The sequence below is a fragment of the Coregonus clupeaformis genome, chromosome 5 (genome assembly GCF_020615455.1).
Source record: "Coregonus clupeaformis isolate EN_2021a chromosome 5, ASM2061545v1, whole genome shotgun sequence".
NCBI lineage: Eukaryota > Metazoa > Chordata > Actinopteri > Salmoniformes > Salmonidae > Coregonus > Coregonus clupeaformis.
This window is the reverse complement of record NC_059196.1, coordinates 40,144,276-40,169,309: the sequence shown is the minus strand read 5'-3', so window position 1 is coordinate 40,169,309 and position 25,034 is coordinate 40,144,276. Positions and strand designations below refer to the sequence as shown.

The 25,034-nt window shown below is 45.1% G+C and overlaps 1 protein-coding gene across 1 annotated transcript in view; it reads left to right on the top strand.

Annotated features, from left to right (window-relative positions):
* Positions 1–25,034, top strand: part of LOC121557890 (serine/threonine-protein kinase NLK) — a 93,532-nt gene that overhangs the window by 5,631 nt on the left and 62,867 nt on the right. Inside the window, exons 2-3 of the mRNA XM_041871353.2 lie at positions 23,652–23,781; positions 24,013–24,068. Of these exons, the coding sequence (XP_041727287.1) occupies positions 23,652–23,781; positions 24,013–24,068 (186 nt within the window). The remainder of the gene's footprint in view (positions 1–23,651; positions 23,782–24,012; positions 24,069–25,034) is intronic.

Here is a 25,034-nt window from a genome sequence, read left to right as displayed (position 1 = left end):
CTGGTTCCAGTCTGATTACGTCTGTCTGCTCCAGGAGTGGGAGTGTACTGGACCCAGCTGATCTCTCTGGTTCCAGTCTGATTACGTCTGTCTGCTCCAGGAGTGGGAGTGTACTGGACCCAGCTGATCTCTCTGGTTCCAGTCTGATTATGTCTGTCTGTCTGCTCCAGGAGTGGGAGTGTATTGGACCCAGCTGATCTCTCTGGTTCCAGTCTGATTACGTCTGTCTGCTCCAGGAGTGGGAGTGTATTGGACCCAGCTGATCTCTCTGGTTCCAGTCTGATTACGTCTGTCTGCTCCAGGAGTGGGAGTGTACTGGACCCAGCTGATCTCTCTGGTTCCAGTCTGATTATGTCTGTCTGCTCCAGGAGTGGGAGTGTATTGGACCCAGCTGATCTCTCTGGTTCCAGTCTGATTACGTCTGTCTGCTCCAGGAGTGGGAGTGTATTGGACCCAGCTGATCTCTCTGGTTCCAGTCTGATTATGTCTGTCTGTCTGCTCCAGGAGTGGGAGTGTATTGGACCCAGCTGATCTCATTCTCCACTTCTCAAACCAAACTTTACTCTAAAGTCCCACGGGTATTTGTTGTTATCAAAGCGATTACAAAACCAAACAATTTGCTTCTGTAACTAACACAGTTGTAAGAAGCATTAGACATTGGTAACCCGTAACATTTTGAATAAAATAATGTTTTTGTGACTGTAAACGGAGGACAGTAGAGCTTGTAGAACATGTCTCTCTTCGTATTTTTTGCAGGAGGTGCTGCTTATGTTAGGAATGTCCTGGGTCGTTTCGTTGCTTATTAATGCAAGTGATCACCAGCAAGAGACCCTTGTTTGGTTAGCGATGTTTCTGTAGCGCTCAAGTGATTGCAGAGTTTGCTAAGCAAATGGCCACTGGATTGATGCAAATAATCATGATATCACTCACTTCTTTGTAGTTAACATTTAATTGAGAAGGTTTTTGGGAAAGCATTTTCATACCAGAAGTAGGTTATCATTAGCGTCATCGCTAACGGCTACACATAGGCGCGCACACACACAAACACACAGGGGCGTTCCTGTGCCGTTTCAGAAATTTGTAGGAAAATACAAATCACTGATGCATGTTGTTCATGTCATGATTAACTTGGAGAAATTAATGCATTTTCTAATAAGTTCAATACATTGAGTTGATTTCCTACTCAATACCTTTTTGAATATTGTTGAATTCCGTTTTAATGTCTGGATTCCGTGAATCAGTCTGCATTCTCCACAAAGCAGATTTTATAGGGCCCTATGTTTCCAAGTGCATTTGTGGCACAAAACCTTATTTAGCATTTGTGGCACAAATCCCATCCAAGTATGGGACCGATATTAGCATTTTTCGTGCACCATGTTCAAATCATGGGATTTGTGCCACAAATACTAAAACGTTAGCATTTGGAACAGTACCAGAGAAATAAAACCAAAGCATGGATTGCTGTCATACCTTGTCAATAGACTGCATACAGGGTAAGGAAACCAATGTGTCATTATGTAATTTGGGTGAACTATCCCTTTAAGTTGTTGGTTTCCATGCTGTTAGCTGGGGTTTGATCCTTGTGTGGGATGTGTTTGTGTGGTCACAGAGAGATGAGTAGGGTTTGAGGTGTTAAGACTAGCCCCCTCCTTAGCCTAATAACTCTCTCTCTCTCACACACACACACACACACACACACACACACACACACACACACACACACACACACACACACACACACACACACACACACACACATATATATATATATATATACACACACACACACATATATACACACACACACACACACACACACACACACACACACACACACACACACACCCTTCTGGTTTATTGGTTCAAAGAGGCTGCTTGTTCTCAGTTGACCTCTTCATGTTTGTGACCTGATCTTCTTTATTCCAGTATTTTTTTTAAATGGTTGAGAAGTGAGGAAAGGTTCAGACCTGTGTGTGTGTGTGTTAGTGTGCTTTTCTCTTGCCTTACCCTGTGTCAGACTCATTGGCCTGTGTGACCTGCAGTGAGACGTTGATCGAATGCTGGTCAGGTCAATCTTTGCAGGGCAGGTGATATAGATTTAGCCTACAAACCCTGCTGATTGAGCTTAAGAGAAGCATTAGGAAGTGAATGACAATCAATTAAGGATTAATGATGACATAAGTTCCTTTAACAGTTTAATTGTTAACCTTCATGTACAGGTACAATACCTGGGTAAATGAGAGACTATAAGTATATCAAAAGATTAGAACAACAAACTAATACATTGTTGAAAACCTTCTTACATCAGCCTTTAAGAGAAAGCTAATCTTGGCCGCAGTTAAAGTTATTTTACAGTCAAGCTACCTTATTCAGGACACACTGTGTAACTAGTCTCTGTCTGGTCTTCTGGTAATCCATACATTATCCAATGTCACTGATTCCAGGGCTGACATGAAGGAAGTGATGCGTTTACAGTGATCTTTGACCCTCTGTTACTCACGATGACCCTTGCACAGCACACCACCATACCTGCAGCTCAATACCAACTTTACAGTTCACCAACACAGCACCATCATTGTGTGTATCGTGTCGTGTCCCAGTCAACAAAACAAAACACCCCTTTCCCCAGATTATCCATGTTAGCCATTGACTTGCCAGCCTCATTCACTGTAATGTCTTTGTTTTTTGGGATGATTATGAAGCCTGCAGACTGGCTGCTTGAGGCTTTTAGTACCTTGAGCATGAAAGGCTCTCAGACTGCCTGTTCTCTTTAGAACAGCAGCAGCAGCCGCGGCAGTCAGAAGCAGCTCGTAAGAGGCCTGTGTTTGGCAGATGCACAGACTGAGACGAGTGGCGAGCGCAGGGCTTACCTTTTGAAGTACTGCTGGGGTGGAGGGTGGAGGGAGTGAAATACTGTTTAACCCTACAGTCACCTGCGGCTGGCAGCTTATCCCAGACCTCGTTGACCCTGTCCACAGCTCCACACTTCATAACAACAATCAACAGCTGTTTCAGAATGTTCCTAGTACGACAGAGGGGGTCCAGATTGCGGTGGTCATGTAACTGGGAGTTTTAGCTTCGATAAACAACACGCCACTTAAATTAAAAACAACTCTCCATGTTTGTTTGCTTAGCTTAGCTGATCTTGGCTGACAAACTGACAAAGAGAAAGAAGCCTCACAATAGAGAGAACACACTGTCTGATGTCAGTTATCGTGTGTGAATGTTTTGTAATCAGAGCAATCGGTCGGCCCTAGATCGTAAAAAAAATGTATGCAATTGTCGAGGATGAGGCAGAACTCAAATGCCTGTTAAAATACTAATCAGAGAGAGTGTCTCTTTAGATTTGCTGAAGCAGGAATGACGAATGCTTGACACAGTGTCCCTCTCATCCTGGGAAAATTCAGCTGTTAATTAAAAATGCACTGCCAAAGACGACATCTTGATTTAAAGGCCTGGCACTCATGTTTATTTTTAGCTTCTCTATTAGTCGCTGCATTTGATTGTGAGCATGTTTCCAAAAGAGAGCATTTCCCATCGGCCTCCTCAGGACTCCTATCCTGAGAATAGAGATCTCTTTCTTTAGCTGACCTAAGATAGTCCCTAGGTGAAAGGAAAAATCATATGCTGCTAACTGCTAGGTTTTCCTCAACACTGGGGCAAGATGTACAAATCTTTGCCCCATATGGCCCTTTTGTAGTCACTCCAGACTCTTCCACACATAAACCTGTCTCCACATGTGAGTCATATGTTACACATACAGCAAGACATACCGCCTGTGGTCTGCCACCTCGGGTGACCAGCTGGCGTGACTCAGTGTTTGGTTGACAGCCGTGGGATTGCCATGGAGGAGGGCCAGGAATGCCCACGACTAACGAGCCAGTCCAGTGCGCTCTGTGACCCATGCGTGCTAGAGCTGAGGTAGTACTTATATCCCTGGATATTGGCCCACTGCAAGGCAAGCTGACATGGGATAACTTCAAGCTGATACTTCAGCCTCTGAGAGAGAGAGAGAGAGAGAGAGAGAGAGAGAGAGACCTTCGCTGATTACAGCATCCTGAGGAAATGTGGGAGATGGGCAGATGGCAGATAAGGCCATCGATTAGAAGGCTCTGGTGAACAGGAAGCGAGAGAACATCTTAGTCCTCTTTATTCACACTGCCCTTGCCTTTGAATGAGGACTCAGCTCTCTTGCCAGTTCACTTGAACATTTTTGTTGTCCGAGTCCTCTTTTTATTCACAGGAACCAATATCTTTTTCCAACATTCAATGTACTCTGGGTAATTACATAGTTCAGGACAAGCCATACCATTTAGGAAGCTAATAGATTGCATTTTGTTAAAAAGATAAGACATAATAATTATAATGCAAAAATTATATTAACATGTAAATATGACTTGTAACAGGATAAATAGCAGAAGAATAAATGCAGATTGAATTATGCTTGAAAAGTACACTCAATGTAGGCTATTGCCCTTTTAAGAGCTTGCATTGATTTTGTACCCTATGATGTGATTCTCACCAAATATATTATCATTTTCTAACATTATTCAAACCCCACAATCGAAAAAATGAAGCTCTTTCGTAGCCTATAGATCACATATTGCAAACAAATAATCTAAACATTGTGTCAGTACAAAAACCTTTTGGGAACTTCCGTGCATCCTTGACAATCGCTACTCAATGATCAAAAACAGCGCATGTTTTTTTATGCCAACCTGCCTGTGCATCTTCTCTCATTTGTGTCACCAATGCTAAGGGTTATGGCAAGGGAAACAGTGTTACAGTAGCCTAGTGTGTGGTGCTGGAATAATGGCAAGCGAACCTGGAGAGCTTTGTGTTCACATTGCACTAAAAAAGGGAATCGGACCGTGAACTTCAAGTGAACCAAACTCAGTCCACCTCTCGGGAAGGTCTCAGTTTGGTTCGCTTGTGGGGCTCTTTTGAGGAGTCTGAGTTCCTTTCGAGTGTTCACACTGCACAACTATAGGTTTTTCCTGTCCTCTCAGAGCAGAGAGGGGAGTTGGCTATGAAGATAAAGCTGTTTGCAGGCATGCTCATTGGAACCCCCCTAGCTCACTGCTTGACAGCGTTTGATTGCCTCTTTGTCAGGGAGCAGGAAAACCATGTGTCGTCGTCCTCCATTTACTGTTCCCATCTTCTACCACTACAGTCCCTCCCTGGGTGGCACGGCCCATTTGTCTAAAGCATTATCTGGCTCCATAAGTGGCTCAATACAGGAGACGGTGCAAATAGTCATTATTTTGACACAGTGTTTTTTTATGTGTATTGAATCTGTATGAAGCTGCACCTCCAAACAATGCTGCTCAATTCTCTGCCACATTAGCTAGTGTTTGTCAATTGAGACAAACTTGCATTGTGCTACTAGTGAAGTTCTATTATACTTGAAATGCCAGTTGAGCAGTACTTCTTGCATAATGAGTTGTATGCTCATTGAACTATGATAATAATAGGTTTTTATTGACACATCGAAAGAAGAATGCATAACACTTGGGCTTGAAATTGCTATTATACCTGTGCAGTAATATAATAATAATAATAATAATAATAATAATAATAATAATATGCCATTTAGCAGATGCTTTTATCCAAAGCGACTTACAGTCATGCGTGCATACATTTTTACGTATGGGTGGTCCCGGGGATCGAACCCACTACCCTGGCGTTACAAGCACCATGCTCTACCAATTGAGCTACAGAGGACCACGTACACTGTAGTATTAACATATTGTAATTGCATTTTTGTTATAACACAAGTGGAACAGTGACTGCTACTTTTTCCATTCGCATAACTATAAGTACTGTAGTTTATGTTGCGATGCTAGTCAAAAAAGCACTAGCATAACATTTGATAATAATATGGCACTTTAAAATGCAATTATTGACTGGTGTTTCTAATAATTTGCTTGACAAATTCCATCCTCTATGCTCCCTTCAGTTGTCAAAGTAAATTAATTCAAATTGTATTGCTTTATGTGATTAAGGTTTAATTTTCTGACTTTAAATTGCCTGCTTGAAACTAATGGTGATGCAGTAAAGTGCAGGTGGATATTTCAGAGGAAGGCCACACTTCCCACCAATCAAGGAGGGGGAGTTTCTCCTAGCCTAAATGGCCTGGGCCAATCAGAACTGCAGATATCAGAGCAGCAGGTGTCCTTAGAGAATCTGTTCAACTGTTGAATGTGTTTTGGGACCATGGCAGCATGGTCCCAAAACCAGGGGACCACGTTGGAAACAAGTGAATTTCTTTTCCCAAAAAAAATTAAATCAATCAGTCAGGATTCCAAACTGTAATCCTGAACCCTTTCCTCTACTGTTCATAAACCAGGGACAAACCGTCCAATGGTTTGATGTAGTTTCCTTTCACCTAATCTGCAAGATAGTGTCATCAACAGCCAGAGGTTTTGACACAGACGCAGCGGTTGGCTAGCATTTACTGTGACTTGTTTTCCGTAGAGTGGGAAACCTTTTTTCTGGGTGGCTAGCCTGGGTTGTAAGGGGTGGCTAGGCTTTTGGGGTGGTAAGGGGAAGCATTGGGTGTGTCTGTGCTGCTGTAGGCCATGTTATCTGCATGTGACACCTTCCTCTCTGCACAGACCAGGCTGCCACTCACCTACTGACGTCAAGTAAAGGTCTGGAGAGATCACACAGAGTGAACTGCATGGCCCACTACCTTGCTCTCAATTAGCAGGGCTACCTTTTAAATTGGTGTGTGTGTATTCCCTGCCCAGCTCCTCACCCAGGTTTTTGCTGACTCAGGGCATCTGCAACAAACAAAATAATCAATCATGTCCTTCAGAGCAGCAGCTGCACTGGATGTAATTGTTCCTTTTCTGCCATTAACGTTGATTTTGTTTTCCTTGTAGTGGGCGTAGTTTTTCTTGCGGCTGCTGTCTAGTTTCCTTCAGCATTACTGTCAAGCTTATGTCCTTCCTAGCCAGCCAAGCACATCCCTCTCCCAATGATCCTCCGTTGTTAGGCGGCAACCATATGGTTGGCTCCCTGATCCTATTTGAAAGGGTTTACCTTGGGGGTGGTGTGCGTGTTTGTGTGTAGCTGGCTGAGAGGGCTGGAATGCTCTCTGCTAATGACCCAGGCTTGCCCTTCTGCCCCTGGCTGTACTAAGCCTCTGCTGCAGCAGCCTCTTCACCGTATAGAGGTTGACTAAGCCCCCTTGGCCCTTGCTAGCTAAAGAGCAGGACTGACCCCAGGGGCACATACAGCTTTTTAAACTCTGTACCTCCACCACAATACCATGCAGTACAGTTAATGGGGGCTCTTATTCCTACTGGACCAAGAGCTTCTTCTGTGTCAGAGAGCAGATAAAGAAGGCAGGAGAAGCCAGGCTGAATGTACTGTGCTGGGTGTGTAGCAGTACACTAACAGAACAGAGGGAAGAGGCCGGCACCCAAACCTTTGGGTTGTGTCTACAGGGAACTACACAAGTGTCTGTTGTGTTTTCTTCCCCTCTCGTCTCTCATACTGTGAAGAGAGATTAAATCAAATATTTGATTTCTGTTGGAAGAGAAAAGAAGCGGATGTAGAGAATCATCCACTTTACACACACACACACACACACACTTTGCAGCATACAGGCATGCCGGCGCTCCACTGTGTGCCTGTGTTTTTGAGTGTGTGAGCCACGAGGGACACGAAAGAGTTGTGCTATAGACCATTATCTGCCATCGTTACCCTGGGCCTCCACTGTCTACGGCTGATCGATCCTGACATAGCTGCTGCGATGCGCTGCGTGTTAATGTGTGTGTTAATTGGTGTGTTAACATGTGTGTGTTAACGTTTGTTAAAGTATGTTCACTGGTATCTGCATTTAAAATTCTGTGATTCAATATTTGTGCGTCAGTGTGTGTGAATGTATAAGTAAAGTGTGTGTAGTTGTGTTCGATATTCTGTGTGTGTGTGTGTCGTGTGTGTGTGTGTGTGTGTGTGTGTGTGTGGCCCCGGTTCTTTAGTATTGCTTGCCTGAAGGGGTTTGCTAATATTAGCCTGTACGATCATTTACATTTCTAATTAACACAATTCCATTATTTTGGGGATGAACGAGGGGATGATGTCACAGGCATTTCATTTATTACAAGGTGAGCGGGGCAACGGTGGGAGAACAGCAACAAAAACATGATTGAGTTTAGCTCACAGTCCTCTCACTTGAACATCTAATACAATTACACAACAAAATGCCCTGAGTCCATTTCAAGCCTCTCAAATTCAAGTGGCTTCTTTGGGACTGTGATAGCATGAACACATCAATTTGTCAACGGAAATGAACTGACCTTGTTTAACAACCAGCAAATGGGAACTCAATGTGGCATAAGATGGCTGCCATACGTATTGTATGCCTATCTATTGCAAGGGGTATGGTGCTTTAAATGAATCTTCATCCAATCAATCTGGATCCCATAATTGAAAACAGCCAGGGACTCCATCAACTGGTCAATAGATGAAACCTAGCTAACATTTATAACATGCTGCTTGTCCAAGGGAAAATAAATACCTTGAGACTGGTGTTCAAACATGTTTGTCATGAATATGGGTCATAGGTGTTGTGAGGGGAAGTCCAGCAACAAGCAGAGAGAGACTGTAGATGTTGATCTAGCTATCCATCAGAACAGCTGTCAGTATAGTTGTCCCAGCTTGGGGAAAACACCACATCCAATCAGTCATTTTCGGTTTTGAAACAGCACTTGACGTCACCCCCTAACAATGTTCCCCAAAAAATTATTTGGAAAATTTCAGGTGTTGTGTGCGGAAACTGTATTTTGCGAGGATTCTGTGAAACATCCGGCGCACATTATTAACTGTGAACACTGAGGCTGTACCCGCTTTAAGTTACAGTTTCAGACAGTGGCCAATAGGCTATTGTGGCTATTTATGCATAATGTAGGCCTATCAGAGTGACCTATCAACAAAACCAATTAAGCAAATGCCATAACATTTCCACATGGATATAGCTGTTGACTATGATATCGTCTACAATAGCCTAAATGTGGTGTTCAATGTAGGCCTACATTCCATTTGGAACCCATAAGAGTTTAAGCCATGTCTAAGCTGGGGGAGGGAGTTCTACTAAGCTATATGGAATTGTTTTAAGAAGGTCATACCAAGGATCATTCTGCTATTTGATTTTGAATTTTAAGACCCCTTGAAGTATTAACAAAAAAATTGAAAACACTTTTTTGATGAACATTTTTATTTGGCCTTATTGCTATTAGCCCATACAAACGCATTGAATAACAGATTCACTACATGGAACAGATAGTCCCCCCAAACAAATCTAAAGGAATTTTGTTCTGAAGTGTCTGTCCTATATCAGAGCGATATAAGAAAGATCAGGAATTTTTATTTATTTAATTTTGTACATGTATTTAACCCGTTACCAGGGGACCTTCAGACGAGTCTTGTGAGGCCTCTGGGCGTCCTAGAGCAAAACAAACGACATGTACGTGTTCATGAGAGTCTCACTGTTCTGCAGAGGGGTCAGTGTGTAGCCCAAACTGTTCGGACGCTACAGACAGAAGTTGGCAGATTGGCTGTACCAACTTCAGACGAGTCCCAAGACGCTTGTGGGGATCGTAGAGCAAAACGGAAAACAACATCGTGTTCGTGAGAGTCTGTAGGCCAAACCGTTCAGATGCTACAGACGATTATGTGAGAAGACCGATTTTTGGGATGTCTCATGGTCTGACAAACACCGCTCTAGCTCTGTCACCTTTCACCGCAGATGTGGAAGTGCGACATAGACGGATGCGGTGGATTTAGAAGCATCCAATGCAAAAAACGGATATCTCTAGCTTAAACTGACAGATTTGTATGGGGATTTTTGTATTATGCTAATTAGATTTCAACAACCCCTGATCCATCTCCAACACTCTAGTGCTGCTAACATGCTCAAACAACCACCATAAAGCTTAAAGGCTACTGCTTGGAACACAGTAATGAAGTTCTCTCTAAGGCTTGACAGACACAGCCCATTTCTTCTACTGACCAAACACACAAGCATGCATGCTCACAGCTCTTCCTGGAATAGGGCTGTAATATGATGCCATTGCCAGTAAGACATTTTACCTTTCAACTCTTGGAGGGAATATAATTGTATGTCTGTGTGAAGGTTTTACATTACAGTCCACAATGGAGAAGAATAGCATGTAGGTTTGGAGGCATGTTCCTGCTACAGAACAACCGAACTCCCTTTCATCTCATATAGCGCAAGTGAACAGCAAACCTGGTTTCAAAAAACAAATAAAGCAACACCTCACAGTACAACGCCTCTCCCCCATGTGACCTACTTGTTGTGTGTATGTACTGACGTGAATGTGTAACTGATAGATGCACAGACACACACTACATGTTAATGTTTTTCAATGTATTTCAATTGTAAAGTATTTTGTCGGACCCCAAGACTAGCTGTCGCCATTGGCATCGGCTAATGGGGATCCTAATAAATCTAAATCAAATCAAATGTTATGATGGATAGGTTTTGGGGTTGTTTATTTGGTGTTTAGGTTGAACCGTCTAAGAAAAGCAGCCTGGTGTTATCTAATCCTGGGACAGAAAGCCTCCATAGGATTTATTCTTCCTGTTGTTATTCAAAATCACACAGTTTTTAGTGTCTCACTCTTTCTGGTGAGATAAAAAAAAAAAACGACATGATGCAATTGGGAATGACACTAAAATAATCAAGACACTTGTGTCGTAGGCCGCTCTCTTTCTCACCACAGACATTCACTTCATCTTCCTATTCTCTTGCTGTCACCAAATGTATCCTCCTAATCTGATTCTCTAGCGAGATTAGATCGGAGAAAGTGAGCCAGTGTGCTGTGGTCCCTGTCTCTCTCTCTCTTTCTTAAAACCGTCTCGCGGCTATGTCACTTTTCATCCTCCGTGTTCTTCTATGCCCTGGGCATGTTGAAACTGCTGCCGTTGTGCGTCTGTGACTGTAATTACACTTTTTAATTAAAGAATAACTAGGTAGTTGACACATCTGCAGAGCTTTGAAACAAGCAGAGGGAGCACTATGCTAGCTGACACCAGATCGTCTCTAAAGCCCTGTTTGAACAGCCGTAGGTTGTCAGACACTAACACATGCATGGGTGTGTGTGAGCAGGACCATTCATTCACTGTGCTGTGCTGAACCTCTTTAAGGGCTTACTATTACTTATGTTACTGCTGTTTCTGCCATTTTAGCCTTGATGTGTTCTTCCCCCATAGAGACTGATTCAAAACATTTAAAAACTATTGGGATGTGAACCCGATGGGATATGTTGTACTACTATAAATTAAACTAGTACATTCTACAATCCAGAAAGAGAATTGAAACCCAAGCTAAACTATGAAAAAGCCATCTCATAGCTGTTAAGAACTTTTAGGGCAAATGTGAATAAAAGTGTTAGAAGTCATTCCCATGCATCGCCCCTGACCTGTGCACAACAGAAAAAGAGATGTGTTGAAGGGACAAGAACCACCTGGTGACTCGATCGTTCGTGTCCTTTCCCCTGGCCTTCCAGACCAAGGGAGCATGGTCTGTGACCAGGGTGAAGTGGGTGCCCAACAGGTAATACTTAAGAGTGTCTAGCGCCCACTTCACCGCTAGACACTTTCTCGACAATCAAGTACTTATTTTCTCGGGGTTTCATCTTCCGGCGTATGTACATGATGGGATGTTCCTTCCCGCAAAGTTGAGGATAAACCGGCTATAGAATCCCACCAGCTTGCATTTCTTGGGATTCGCTGTCAACCCGGCTTGCCTGAACGCCTCCAGTACTGCCTGGAGGCGCGTCAGGTGCTTTTCCCAACCTTGGCTGTGGATGATAATGGCTTATAACAAATGTTGGTGGGGTCGGAGGACTCGGTCCATCTGGCCCTGGAATGTGGGCGGGGCTCCATGGAGACCGAACGGGAGGACCCGGTATTGGTATAAGCCGTCCGGTGGCTTATACCAATATACCAAAGGAGGCTGCCAAGGGTACCTGCCAATATCCCTTGGTCAGGTCCAGGGTGCCGATGTACCGGGCCTTTCCCAACCGGTTGATGAGCTCATCTACCCTCGGCATGGGGTATGCATCGAACAAACTGATGTCGTTCAACCCCCGGAAGTAATTGCAGAAACGCAGACTAACGTCTGGCTTGGGTACCAACACGATGGGGCTGCACCATGCGCTGTGGGACTCTTCGACGACTCCCATCCTCAGCATAGCCTCCACCTCCTGCTTCACGGCCTTCCTTCGGGCCTCGGGTATCCGGTATGGCCTCTTTTGTACTGTTTCTCCGGGCCGGGTGCAGACGTGGTGTTCAATGAGGGTTGTTCAGCCCGGTTTCTTGGAAAACACGGCAGTGTTCCGATCGATCAGTACCCGGAGCGCTTTCTTCTGGGCCGGTCCGAGGTCCTCATTGCTCGGAAACAACCACTGGTCCCATCGACCTCCCAGGTTTTGACGACCACAATACAGCCAAGGCTGTCCTCACGTGCCACCTCTTCAATAGGTTCACGTGGTAAATCTGTTGGGGTTTCCGTCTCCCTGGCTGCCATACGCGGTAATTTACGGGTCCCAGCTTCTCTGTCACCTCGTATGGCCCGTGCCATGTTGCCAGGACCTTACTTTCTGTGGTGGGGATTAAAACTAGCACCTTGTCACCCACCTGGAACTCTCGGGGCTGGGTCCCCCGATTGTAGACCAGGATTGTGGTGCCAGGATAACAACCTCTCCCTCAACGTGACCAAGACAAAGGAAATGATTGTGGACTACAGGAAAAAAAAGAGGACTGAGCACGCCCCCATTCTCATCGACAGGGCTGTAGTGGAACAGGTTGAGAGCTTAAAGTTCCTTGGTGTCCACATCACCAACGAACTATCATGGTCCAAACACACAAAGACAGTCGTGAACAGGGCACGACAAAGCCTATTCCCCCTCAGGAGACTGAAAAGATTTGGCATGGGTCCTCAGATCCTCAAAAAATTCTACAGCTGCACCATCGAGAGCATCCTGACTGGTTGCATCACCGCCTGGTATGGCAACTGCTCGGCCTCCGACCGCAAGGCACTACAGAGGGTAGTGCGTACGGCCCAGTACATCACTGGGGCCAAGCTTCCTGCCATCCAGGACCTCTATACCAGGCGGTGTCAGAGGAAGGCCCTCAAAATTGTCAAAGACTCCTGCCACCCTAGTCATAGATTGTTCTCTCTGCTACCGCACGGCAAGCGGTACCGGAGTGCCAAGTCTAGGTCCAAAAGACTTCTCAACAGCTTCTACCCCCAAGCCATAAGACTCCTGAACAGCTAATCATGGCTACCCAGACTATTTGCACTTCCCCCCCACCCCATCTTTTTACGCTGCTGCTACTCTGTTAATTATTTATGCATAGTCACTTTAACTCTACCCACATGTACATATTACTTCAACTACCTCAACTAGCCGGTGCCCCCGCACATTGACTCTGTACTGGTACCCCCCTGTATATATAGCCTCCCTACTGTTATTTTATTTTACTTCTGCTTTTTTTCTCAACACTTTTTTGTTGTTGTTTTATTTTACTTTATTATAAAAAAATAAATGCACTGTTGGTTAAGGGCTGTAAGTAAGCATTTCACTGTAATGTCTGCACCTGTTGTATTCGGCGCATGTGGCCAATAAAATGTGATTTGATTAGATTTGACTTGGGCGCGCTGGGCCTTCTCCATATGTTCCCTTACCACTGGCCATATGGCTGTCATCCGCTCCCTCATCGTCTCTACGTGTTCCACCATGCTGCGTAAGGGGGTCGGCTGGGCTTCCCACACCTCCTTGGCGAGATCCAGTAGGCCGCGTGGCCTCCTCCCGTAGAGGAGTTCAAAAGGGGTAAACCCAGTGGATGCCTGGGGCACTTCTTGGATCAAGAACATTAGGTGGGGTAGTAGCTGGTCCCAGTTCTTTCCATCCTGCTCGATGACCTTCCGCAGCATTTGTTTGAGCGTCTTATTGAACCGTTTGAGCCCATCCGTCTGCGGGTGAAAGACAGTGGTCCGGATCTGCTTTATCTGTAGGAGCGCACACATCTTTCATCAGTCGGAACATGAACTCGGTACCTTGGTCGGTCAGGATCTCGATTGCCCACCCGGCTGAAGAGGTGGAACAGCTCTTAGAAGTTAATTAATGAAAAACTAACACTTTCGATCTAAAAGAAGATGTATAACCTTTTTAAACCTGACGTAAGGCGCCTTATTGTCTTAAAATATCCATCTGTCTGTCTCTGTAGTAAAACTTTAAGACCGTAGGGGAATGGCCTCGGGATATTGGGTGGCATAATCTACTATTACCAGGATGTACCGGTGTCCTCGGGCCGTTTTTACCAGGGGACCCACTATGTCCATGGCGATGCGTTCAAATGGCACTCTGATGATCGGTAGGGGAACCAGCGGGTTCCGCAAGTGTGCTTTTGGGGCGGTGATTTGACACTCCGGGCAGCTGCGGCAATAGTCTTCCACGGCCCGCCTCATCCCGGGCAGTGGAACCGGGTGGCGATCCGTTCTCGGGTCTTCAACATTCCCAGGTGTGCCCCCAACAGGTGTGTCCTCCCACTGGGCGGTGCCGAACTGTCCCCTCAGGGGGCTCAGGGCAGGTGTCTCGGCGGGTCCCTCGAAATCGAGCAGGGGGAGCATGGGCTCCTCCTCCGGTTGTTCATCAGGTGAGGTTGGTTCCGGCGCCCCCTCGGACCCCGACTCCGGATCCGTAGACACAGGGTTGGCAACCGCTTGCTTCTGGGACGCGTAGGCGACGGTCCGTCCCCGCTCTCATCGGTCTCCGGGTCGTACTCTTTTTCCCAGCTCGTGCCTCCACAGTGCCGCGGACAATCTCGTCCCACGATGATCTTGTGCCATCCCGGGAAATTCGTTAATACTGGCACTGAACACAAGGAGCACTATTTTCAAACCCTACCGAGTCTCTGTAATCCGAAGGTTAGCAATGCTAACAAGTACAGTGGGGAAAAAAAGTATTTAGTCAGCCACCAATTGTGCAAGTTCTCCCACTTAAAAAGATGAGAGAGGCCTGTAATTTTCATCATAGGTACACGTCAACTATGACAGACAAATTGAGGGGGAAAAATCCAGAAAATCACATTGTAGGATTTTTTATGAATTTATTTGCAAATTATGGTGGAAAATAAGTATTTGGTCACCTACAAACAAGCAACATTTCTGGCTCTCACAGACCTGTAACTTCTTCTTTAAGAGGCTCCTCTGTCCTCCACTCGTTACCTGTATTAATGGCACCTGTTTGAACTTGTTATCAGTATAAAAGACACCTGTCCACAACCTCAAACAGTCACACTCCAAACTCCACTATGGCCAAGACCAAAGAGCTGTCAAAGGACACCAGAAACAAAATTGTAGACCTGCACCAGGCTGGGAAGACTGAATCTGCAATAGGTAAGCAGCTTGGTTTGAAGAAATCAACTGTGGGAGCAATTATTAGGAAATGGAAGACATACAAGACCACTGATAATCTCCCTCGATCTGGGGCTCCACGCAAGATCTCACCCCGTGGGGTCAAAATGATCACAAGAACGGTGAGCAAAAATCCCAGAACCACACGGGGGGACCTAGTGAATGACCTGCAGAGAGCTGGGACCAAAGTAACAAAGCCTGCCATCAGTAACACACTACGCCTCCAGGGACTCAAATCCTGCAGTGCGAGACGTGTCCCCCCTGCTTAAGCCAGTACATGTCCAGGCCCGTCTGAAGTTTGCTAGAGTGCATTTGGATGATCCAGAAGAGGATTGGGAGAATGTCATATGGTCAGATGAAACCAAAATATAACTTTTTGGTAAAAACTCAACTCGTCGTGTTTGGAGGACAAAGAATGCTGAGTTGCATCCAAAGAACACCATACCTACTGTGAAGCATGGGGGTGGAAACATCATGCTTTGGGGCTGTTTTTCTGCAAAGGGACCAGGACGACTGATCCGTGTAAAGGAAAGAATGAATGGGGCCATGTATCGTGAGATTTTGAGTGAAAACGTCCTTCCATCAGCAAGGGCATTGAAGATGAAACGTGGCTGGGTCTTTCAGCATGACAATGATCCCAAACACACCGCCCGGGCAACGAAGGAGTGGCTTCGTAAGAAGCATTTCAAGGTCCTGGAGTGGCCTAGCCAGTCTCCAGATCTCAACCCCATAGAAAATCTTTGGAGGGAGTTGAAAGTCCGTGTTGCCCAGCGACAGCCCCAAAACATCACTGCTCTAGAGGAGATCTGCATGGAGGAATGGGCCAAAATACCAGCAACAGTGTGTGAAAACCTTGTGAAGACTTACAGAAAACGTTTGACCTGTGTCATTGCCAACAGAGGGTATATAACAAAGTATTGAGAAACTTTTGTTATTGACCAAATACTTATTTTCCACCATAATTTGCAAATAAATTCATTAAAAATCCTACAATGTGATTTTCTGGATTTTTTTTTCTCATTTTGTCTGTCATAGTTGACGTGTACCTATGATGAAAATTACAGGCCTCTCTCATCTTTTTAAGTGGGAAAACTTGCACAATTGGTGGCTGACTAAATACTTTTTTTCCCCACTGTACATGTAAAATCCCATAATGAACGCCAGCTAAATGCTAATGAGCGCATTGCAAACATTTTATACAGATCCTGGAGGGGATTCTCTGCTGTTACCAAGATAAGCTTGATTTTGCAAGAAGCTAACCACCTTAGCTAGATAACTATACTGAACAAAAATATAAACGCAACATGTGAAGTGTTGGTCCCATGTTTCATGAGCCAAAATAAAAGATCCCAGAAATGTTCAAATACGCACAAAAAGCTTATTTCTCTAAGATGTTGTGCACAAATGTGTTTACATCCCTGTTAGTATTTATCCTTTGCAATGTTAATCCATCCACCATACAGGTGTAGCATATCAAGAAGCTGATTAAACAGCATGATCATTACACAGGTGCACCTTGTGCTGGGGACAATAAAAGGACACTCTAAAATGTGCAGTTTTGTCACACAACACAATGCCACAGATATCTCAAGTTTTTAGGAAATGTGCAGTTGACATGCATGTACTTGTTATTATTCTTCCTAGATTTCTGCCTTTCTAGGGAGTTTTTCCTAGCCACCGTGCTTCTACATCTGCATTGCTTGCTGTTTAGGGTTTTAGGCTGGGTTTCTGTATAACACTTTGTGACATCTGCTGATGTAAAAAGGGCTTTATAAATACATTTGATTAATTGATTGATTGACATGCGAACTGCAGGGATGTCCACCAGAACTGTTGCCAGAGAATTTAATGTTCATTTCTCTACCATAAACCGCTTCCAACGTCTTTTTAGAGAATTTGGCAGTACGTCCAACCGGCCTCACAACCACAGACCACGTGTAACCACGCCAGCCCAGGACCTCCACATCCGGCTTCTTTACCTGCGGGATCGTCTGAGACCAGCCACCCGGATAGCTGATGAAACTGAGGAGTATTTCTGTCTGTAATAAAGCCATTTTGTGGGGGAAAACTAATTCTGATTGGCTGGGCCTGGGCCTGGCTCCCCAGTGCGTGGGCCTATGCCCTCCCAGCCCACCCATGGCTGTGCCCCTGCCCAGTCATGTGAAATCCATAGATTAGGGCCTAATGAATGTATTTTAATTAACTGATTTCATTTTACATTTACATTTACATTTTACATTTACGTCATTTAGCAGACGCTCTTATCCAGAGCGACTTACAAATTGGTGCATTCACCTTATAGCCAGTGGGATAACCACTTTACAATTTTTTATTTTAATTTTTTTTTTTTGGGGGGGGGGGAGTAGAAGGATTACTTTATCCTATCCCAGGTATTCCTTAAAGAGGTGGGGTTTCAAATGTCTCCGGAAGGTGGTGAGTGACTCCGCTGTCCTGGCGTCGTGAGGGAGCTTGTTCCACCATTGGGGTGCCAGAGCAGCGAACAGTTTTGACTGGGCTGAGCGGGAACTATGCTTCCGCAGAGGAAGGGGAGCCAGCAGGCCAGAGGTGGATGAACGCAATGCCCTCGTTTGGGTGTAGGGACTGATCAGAGCCTGAAGGTACGGAGGTGCCGTTCCCCTCACAGCTCCATAGGCAAGCACCATGGTCTTGTAACAGATGCGAGCTTCAACTGGAAGCCAGTGGAGTGTGCGGAGGAGGGGGGTGACGTGAGAGAACTTGGGAAGGTTGAACACCAGACGGGCTGCGGCATTCTGGATGAGTTGTAGGGGTTTAATTTCCTAATATGAACTGTAACTCAGTAAAATCGGTGTAATTGTTGCATGTTGCGTTTATATTTTTGTTCAGTATAGCTACTAAATTAGCAAACCAAATGCACAACTGCAGAGTATTTAGAAAATTGTATTTGTTATAAGATATCTAGCTGGCAAACATTTAGTTGTGTATTCCATACTGTGACTGGGGACTACTGGTAAGCGTCATAAAGAAAAATAAGGTGACAAGAGAAAGGTAGAACGCGATCTGCTTTATCTCCTAACGTATTGCATAAGTTGACTGCAGGTATTTATTTAAAAAGTAGCTACAAATATTCAAATGTGTTAAAAAAAACTTCAAAGAAATAGTTTCATTGTTATTGACGGTATTGAAAAACCATCCTGTGGCTATTTCCAAATACCCTGGTATAAGGTATATACGGTATACCGCCCAAGCCTACTTCTAATGAGTCTGACTTAAACCGGCCTAACTCACACGTCCATCCCGGCCGACACCTGGTAACCCCTTGTGACCTCCTCTCTGAGACTCCCAGGAGCCAGGCGGTACGTGGACCAGGCCGGGCCCAACATGCATGTGTCCACGGTTGTGAAGTTTGCCGAGGTGAGGGCCTGAGTCCCTGGGATGAAGGAGGAGTGTGTGTTGGGATGGAGGATCGGTGAGGAGGCCAGGCTTTGTTGCTAAAAACCCTGTAAGGTCGATGTCTGCGCCCTGTTTTTCGCATTGGATGCGTGCGTCTCAATCCACCGCATCCGCCTATGTCGCACTTCCGCATCTGCGGTGAAAGGTGACAGAGCTAGAGTGGTGTTTGTCAGACCATGAGACATCCCGAAAATCGGTCTGTAGTGTCTGAACGGTTTGGCCCAGAAACCACAGAATGTTGCTGCTGTGACCGCAGATCCTTCACTAGCAGCCTGAAACACACCATCTATTAATAATAAACAGATGAGATACCTTCTGCTTCTCCCTTCTGCCTCCCCCTTTTTTGGGGTCTAAAATACCTCTTCTAAAAAAATTCATTATCGATTGCGTTAACCTCGCGGTGGAAAATAAGGCTTGTTGCTGTCAGTAAATTCACCAGGCCACGTGTGATCTCATTTGGTGTGCAGCAAGAAATAACATGATTATTGACATTTCAAACAGGCCTTTGTTAGATTTTTCTGAATATGACAATGTAGCTGTTTAAGTGATAATGCCTGAGAAGCACAGGTGTTGTTAGGCCCGAGACAGTCGAAAAGAAAGGGGAGATGATGTCTAGATGCTTTTTATAGTGGAGATCAAGTTTATAAATTGCCTGGCTGAGCTGATGAGACAGTAGATTGCACAGTCAGATGGAACAGAGTAGATAGGCATTTTAACATCATAGATTTAGCTGGTGGCCACTTGTGGAATAGACACCGGCTGGAATGCAGTTTTAACCAATCAGCATTCAGGATTAGACCCACCCGTTGTGTAATGAAATGTAACGATGGGACAAGATGAACTGTGGCACATTCGCTAGTACGTTCCCCGTAAAGTTGACGCTTGAGAGAGCCCAGGCTGGCGTTAAAACCTATATCTCAAAATATATTTTAAACAGGAAACGGAGGTGCATAGGTTACTCCACTGAGGTGCATAGGTTACTCCACGGAGGTGTATAGGTTACTCCACGGAGGTGTATAGGTTACTCCATGGAGGTGGGGATATTGCATTAGCAAATTTATGCAGCACAAGACTCCGTCGAAAGCAAGATGGTATATTTCAAAGATTCGTAGGTATTGTCCTAAAAATTCAAATTATACAAACATGTTACGCTCACTAACGTGTGCAGTATTGAAATTGATTCTTGCTAGATTTGGGCAGTGGATAGCAGGCGGCACAGCACACAGGTCTCAACCACACAGATCAATGTTCTGCCAGAGATGCAGACTGTTTCAGCAGCCATCGCCACTGAGTGGAGGCAGCTGTATGTTGTATTTATGACAAGATCCGGTTGGCCAGACAGGCTTCAGCCCTGAGTTCCAACAGGGGTTCCCTTGGCTCTCCTCTGAACTTGTCACTGTGTGTCACCGTGAGTCGGTGCGTAGTCGGGCCATCCAAGCGAAAAGTTGCATCAGGATCCCCCCTCCCACTTGATTCCCCCCATGCCTCCCCGTACTCTCCCAGTGATGTCTTGATCAGCAGGTACCCTGTCGGCCCATATCAGAAGGCTTGCTGCATGGTACCTGGCAGTAGGTTTGAATCAAACCACAATCGACGGATCCATTTTTCACTCCTGGCCATTCTGGAAGAAGGAAATAATATGTGGAACCAGCCTTTTCTTCTTAGATTAAACTCTTATGGTTTTATGGTTTATTTTTCCTGCTCTGTTTGAAGTGGGGGATACAATCCTTTTGGGAAAGTGTTTCATCTCTAAAAGGCTTGCTGATTAAAAACTGTGAGGGTCTGAGAGATCCTCATGGTGGTTACTGCTTCTCATCTCTCGGCCTGGAAGTGTGTGTGTGTGTGAGTGTCTGTGCGTGTGTGTGTGTGAGAGAGAGAGAGGGTTCATGGGTACATTGTTGTATGTGAGTTTGTGTGCGACTGTGCGGGGTGCTGCAGTGTACATAAGTGTGTGTTTGTGTGCGCACGTTTGTGTGTGTTTGTGTCTACGTGTGTGTGTCCTTTAAGTGAGATGTGGGTGCCAGTGGAGGTCTGGCCTGTCTCACTCACATGGCTGTCTGCTCCATCTGCTTAGATCACCTGCGGAGAGTTGCTTCAACTGCAGCCGTGTGTGCGTGTGTGTGAGATCTGCCTGTCTGTTAATGATCCATCTGTGGCATACAGTGAGGGAAAAAAGTATTTGATCCCCTGCTGATTTTGTACGTTTGCCCACTGACAAAGACATGATCAGTCTATAATTTTAATGGTAGGTTTATTTGAACAGTGAGAGACAGAATAAAAACAAATAAATCCAGAAAAACGCAATGTCAACAATTTTATAAATTGATTTACATTTTAATGAGGGAAATAAGTATTTGACCCCTCTGCAAAACATGACTTAGTACTTGGTGGCAAAACCCTTGTTGGCAATCACAGAGGTCAGACGTTTCTTGTAGTTGGCCACCAGGTTTGCACACATCTCAGGAGGGATTTTGTCCCACTCCTCTTTGCAGATCTTCTCCAAGTTATTAAGATTTCGAGGCTGACGTTTGGCAACTCGAACCTTCAGCTCCCTCCACAGATTTTCTATGGGATTAAGGTCTGGAGACTGGCTAGGCCACTCCAGGACCTTCATGTGCTTCTTCTTGAGCCACTCCTTTGTTGCCTTGGCCGTGTGTCTTGGGTCATTGTCATGCTGGAATACCCATCCACGACCCATTTTCAATGCCCTGGCTGAGGGAAGGAGGTTCTCACCCAAGATTTGACGGTACATGGCGCCGTCCATCGTCCCTTTGATGCGGTGAAGTTGTTCTGTCCCCTTAGCATGTTTGACGGTGGTGATGGTGTTCTTGGGGTCATAGGCAGCATTCCTCCTCCTCCAAACACGGCGAGTTGAGTTGATGCCAAAGAGCTCTATTTTGGTCTCATCTGACCACAACACTTTCACCCAGTTCTCCTCTGAATCATTCAGATGTTCATTGGCAAACTTCAGATGGCCCTGTATATGTGCTTTCTTGAGCAGGGGGACCTTGTGGGCGCTGCAGGATTTCAGTTCTTCACGGCATAGTGTGTTACCAATTGTTTTCTTGGTGACTATGGTCCCAGCTGCCTTGAGATCATTGACAAGATCCTCCCGTGTAGTTCTGGGCTGATTCCTCACCGTTCTCATGATCATTGCAACTCCACGAGGTGAGATCTTGCATGGAGCCACAGGCCGAGGGAGATTGACAAGTCTTTTGTGTTTCTTCCATTTGCGAATAATCGCACCAACTGTTGTCACCTTCTCACCAAGCTGCTTGGCGATGGTCTTGTAGCCCATTCCAGCCTTGTGTAGGTCTACAATCTTGTCCCTGACATCCTTGGAGAGCTCTTTGGTCTTGGCCATGGTGGAGAATTTGGAATCTGATTGATTGATTGCTTCTGTGGACAGGTGTCTTTTATACAGGTAACAAGCTGAGATTAGGAGCACTCCCTTTAAGAGTGTGCTCCTAATCTCAGCTCGTTACCTGTATAAAATACACCTGGGAGCCAGAAATCTTTCTGATTGAGAGGGGGTGAAATGCTTATTTCCCTCATTAAAATGCAAATCAATTTATAACATTTTTGACATGCGTTTTTCTGGATTGTTTTTGTTGTTATTCTGTCTCTCACTGTTCAAATAAACCTACCATTAAAATTATAGACTGATCATGTCTTTGTCAGTGGGCAAACGTACAAAATCAGCAGGGAATCAAATACTTTTTTCCCTCACTGTACGTACAGGCATGATAAATTAAACAAACACTTAATCCAGTTAACCATTTACCGTATTCTCTCTATCAGATCACACTTTCTTCTCGTCTCCACACTTTGGTAATAACTTTTATTACCTTTACCTTTGACACATCATTTGAGTGATTATGTGGATTTATAAATACTTCTGTTCTGGTCCGTGTTACATTAGATGCATGTTGACAAACTACACAGTGTGCCTCAATGACCTCCATCTCAGTGGAAATAAATAACCCCTATTTCACAACCTTTCTGTTTTCTTCTGATGGGAATTGTAAAGAGCTTTGGCTTAATCTTCCTCTTAAGGCTGGGGTTAGGTGGTTGTTATGAAGACGTTTCCTTTTAAGGAACATTTAATAAATATTGCTATTTAATACAGGAACACCACTGAATGTGAACTTCCTGGTGTGAGATGTATTTGTTGGTTTGCAGTTACGTCACCCCTGCTAAGACTATAGTACCTCTAGTAGCGTAACCAAATCTCACCCCTGCTAAGATGATAGTACCTTTAGTAGTGTAACCAAATCGCACCCTGGCTAAGATGATAGTACCTCTAGTAGTGTAACCAAATCGCACCCTGGCTAAGATGATAGTACCTCTAGTAGCGTAACCAAATCGCACCCTGGCTAAGATGATAGTACCTCTAGTAGTGTAACCAAATCGCACCCTGGCTAAGATGATAGTACCTCTAGTAGTGTAACCAAATCGCACCCTGGCTAAGATGATAGTACCTTTAGTAGTGTAACCAAATCACACCCTGGCTAAGATGATAGTACCTTTAGTAGCGTAACCAAAGCAGCATTTAACCTGAACTTTCTCTCATAGCACTGTTTAGTATTGATCATTTCTTAGGGACTATGCTTGTTTGTTCATGCTATTGTTTTTAATCGATTACTGTATTGCCACTCACTCTGAATAAGGGGCCGGGCACCAACTACACGGCTATGACAGGAGCTTGCTGTGTGCTGTCTGTGAGGGTCTTGTCTCATGCTCTAATCCTCTCCCTCCACTCCAGGTCAGTGACGGACCCCAGGAATGGAAAGCGCGTCGCCCTCAAAAAGATGCCCAACGTCTTCCAGAATCTCGTCTCCTGTAAGAGGGTCTTCCGCGAGCTGAAGATGCTGTGCTTCTTCAAACATGATAACGTGAGTGGATGGATAGCCTCCCTCCTCCCTCCTCTATGTCAATGCCCTCCCCTCTCTTGGTCTCTCCCTCTTTCCTTCTCTTCCACCTGTCACCTCCCACCCTCGTTTCTTCCTCTCTGTCCTTTCCTACTCTCTATTCGCTTTCTCTCTTTACTCTCTCTGATCCCTCTCTCTGTTCCCTCTCACCCTCCCCTCCCTGCAGACGTGCCTGACCTCCTCTCCTCTCCACAGGTGCTCTCGGCTCTCGACATCCTACAGCCTCCACACATCGACTACTTTGAGGAAATGTATCCTTAACCGATGACACTGTGGCCAGTCTATGTGGCCTGTATTCATCAAACCCCTTCCAGTCTCACAATTGTAGGAGTTTAAAACAACCTCTTACACATATTCCATGCAAATATTTTTTAGCAGCTATGTTAGCTATCAGTGAATCTCCCCGGCTGCTGGTTCCTTCCACAGATTAAAGCCGACAGACTTGTCTGCTGTAGATTAAATCTGACCTGGTTGTGTTGCGTTGTTTAGATGGGATGTCTTGTGTTGTGTCATTGCTGCTAAATGGGCTCAGCCTGTATGGAGTCAGTCCAGATCCAGTCTGAGACCTTCTGGAGATTGTAGACTCAGATACAAGTCTTATGCTACCTGCTGGAAGGCCCCTATCAGATTTAGAAACTCTCTCTCTGTCTCTCTCACCTATGCCCAGTGAAGTTTATGTCTGGTGGGGTTGTTAAAATTGTGAGATTTTTACTGAGCTGTCTCATTTACATTATTTTGCCTCCAGGAGTGACAGTTGGGGCGTGGGAGGAGACAGGAGGAAAGGAGCTGTGCTTGGTGATTCAGTGGGAGATAGATAGGGAGGGGATCTACTAGCAGGTGGCGTCTACCTCTTTTTCACTCTGATAGGTGGTTGGGGGGGTGGTAGTTTGGCTGTTTGTTTACCAACCGCTATCCCCCATATTGATGCTCATCAGTCGACAGCACTATCAGTTGGGATCTAGTGACTGACTGACTAACTGACTGTAGCCTTGGAAAAACGAGTTGAGCCTGCTCCCATTCTGCATGTTCAGGGTGAAGGGAAATGCACAAGCCTCTCACCGACACCTTCAATTATCTTTTCCTTGGCGCCCCGGCACTTAACTGCCTAATGGTTTATTTTGGGTGGAGGAGGATGAGGAGGGCGGGAGGGAGGGAGGGAGGGAGTATTAAACGCTGACGCGTCCCATTTAGTTTCCTTTCATATTTCTAATATTTCC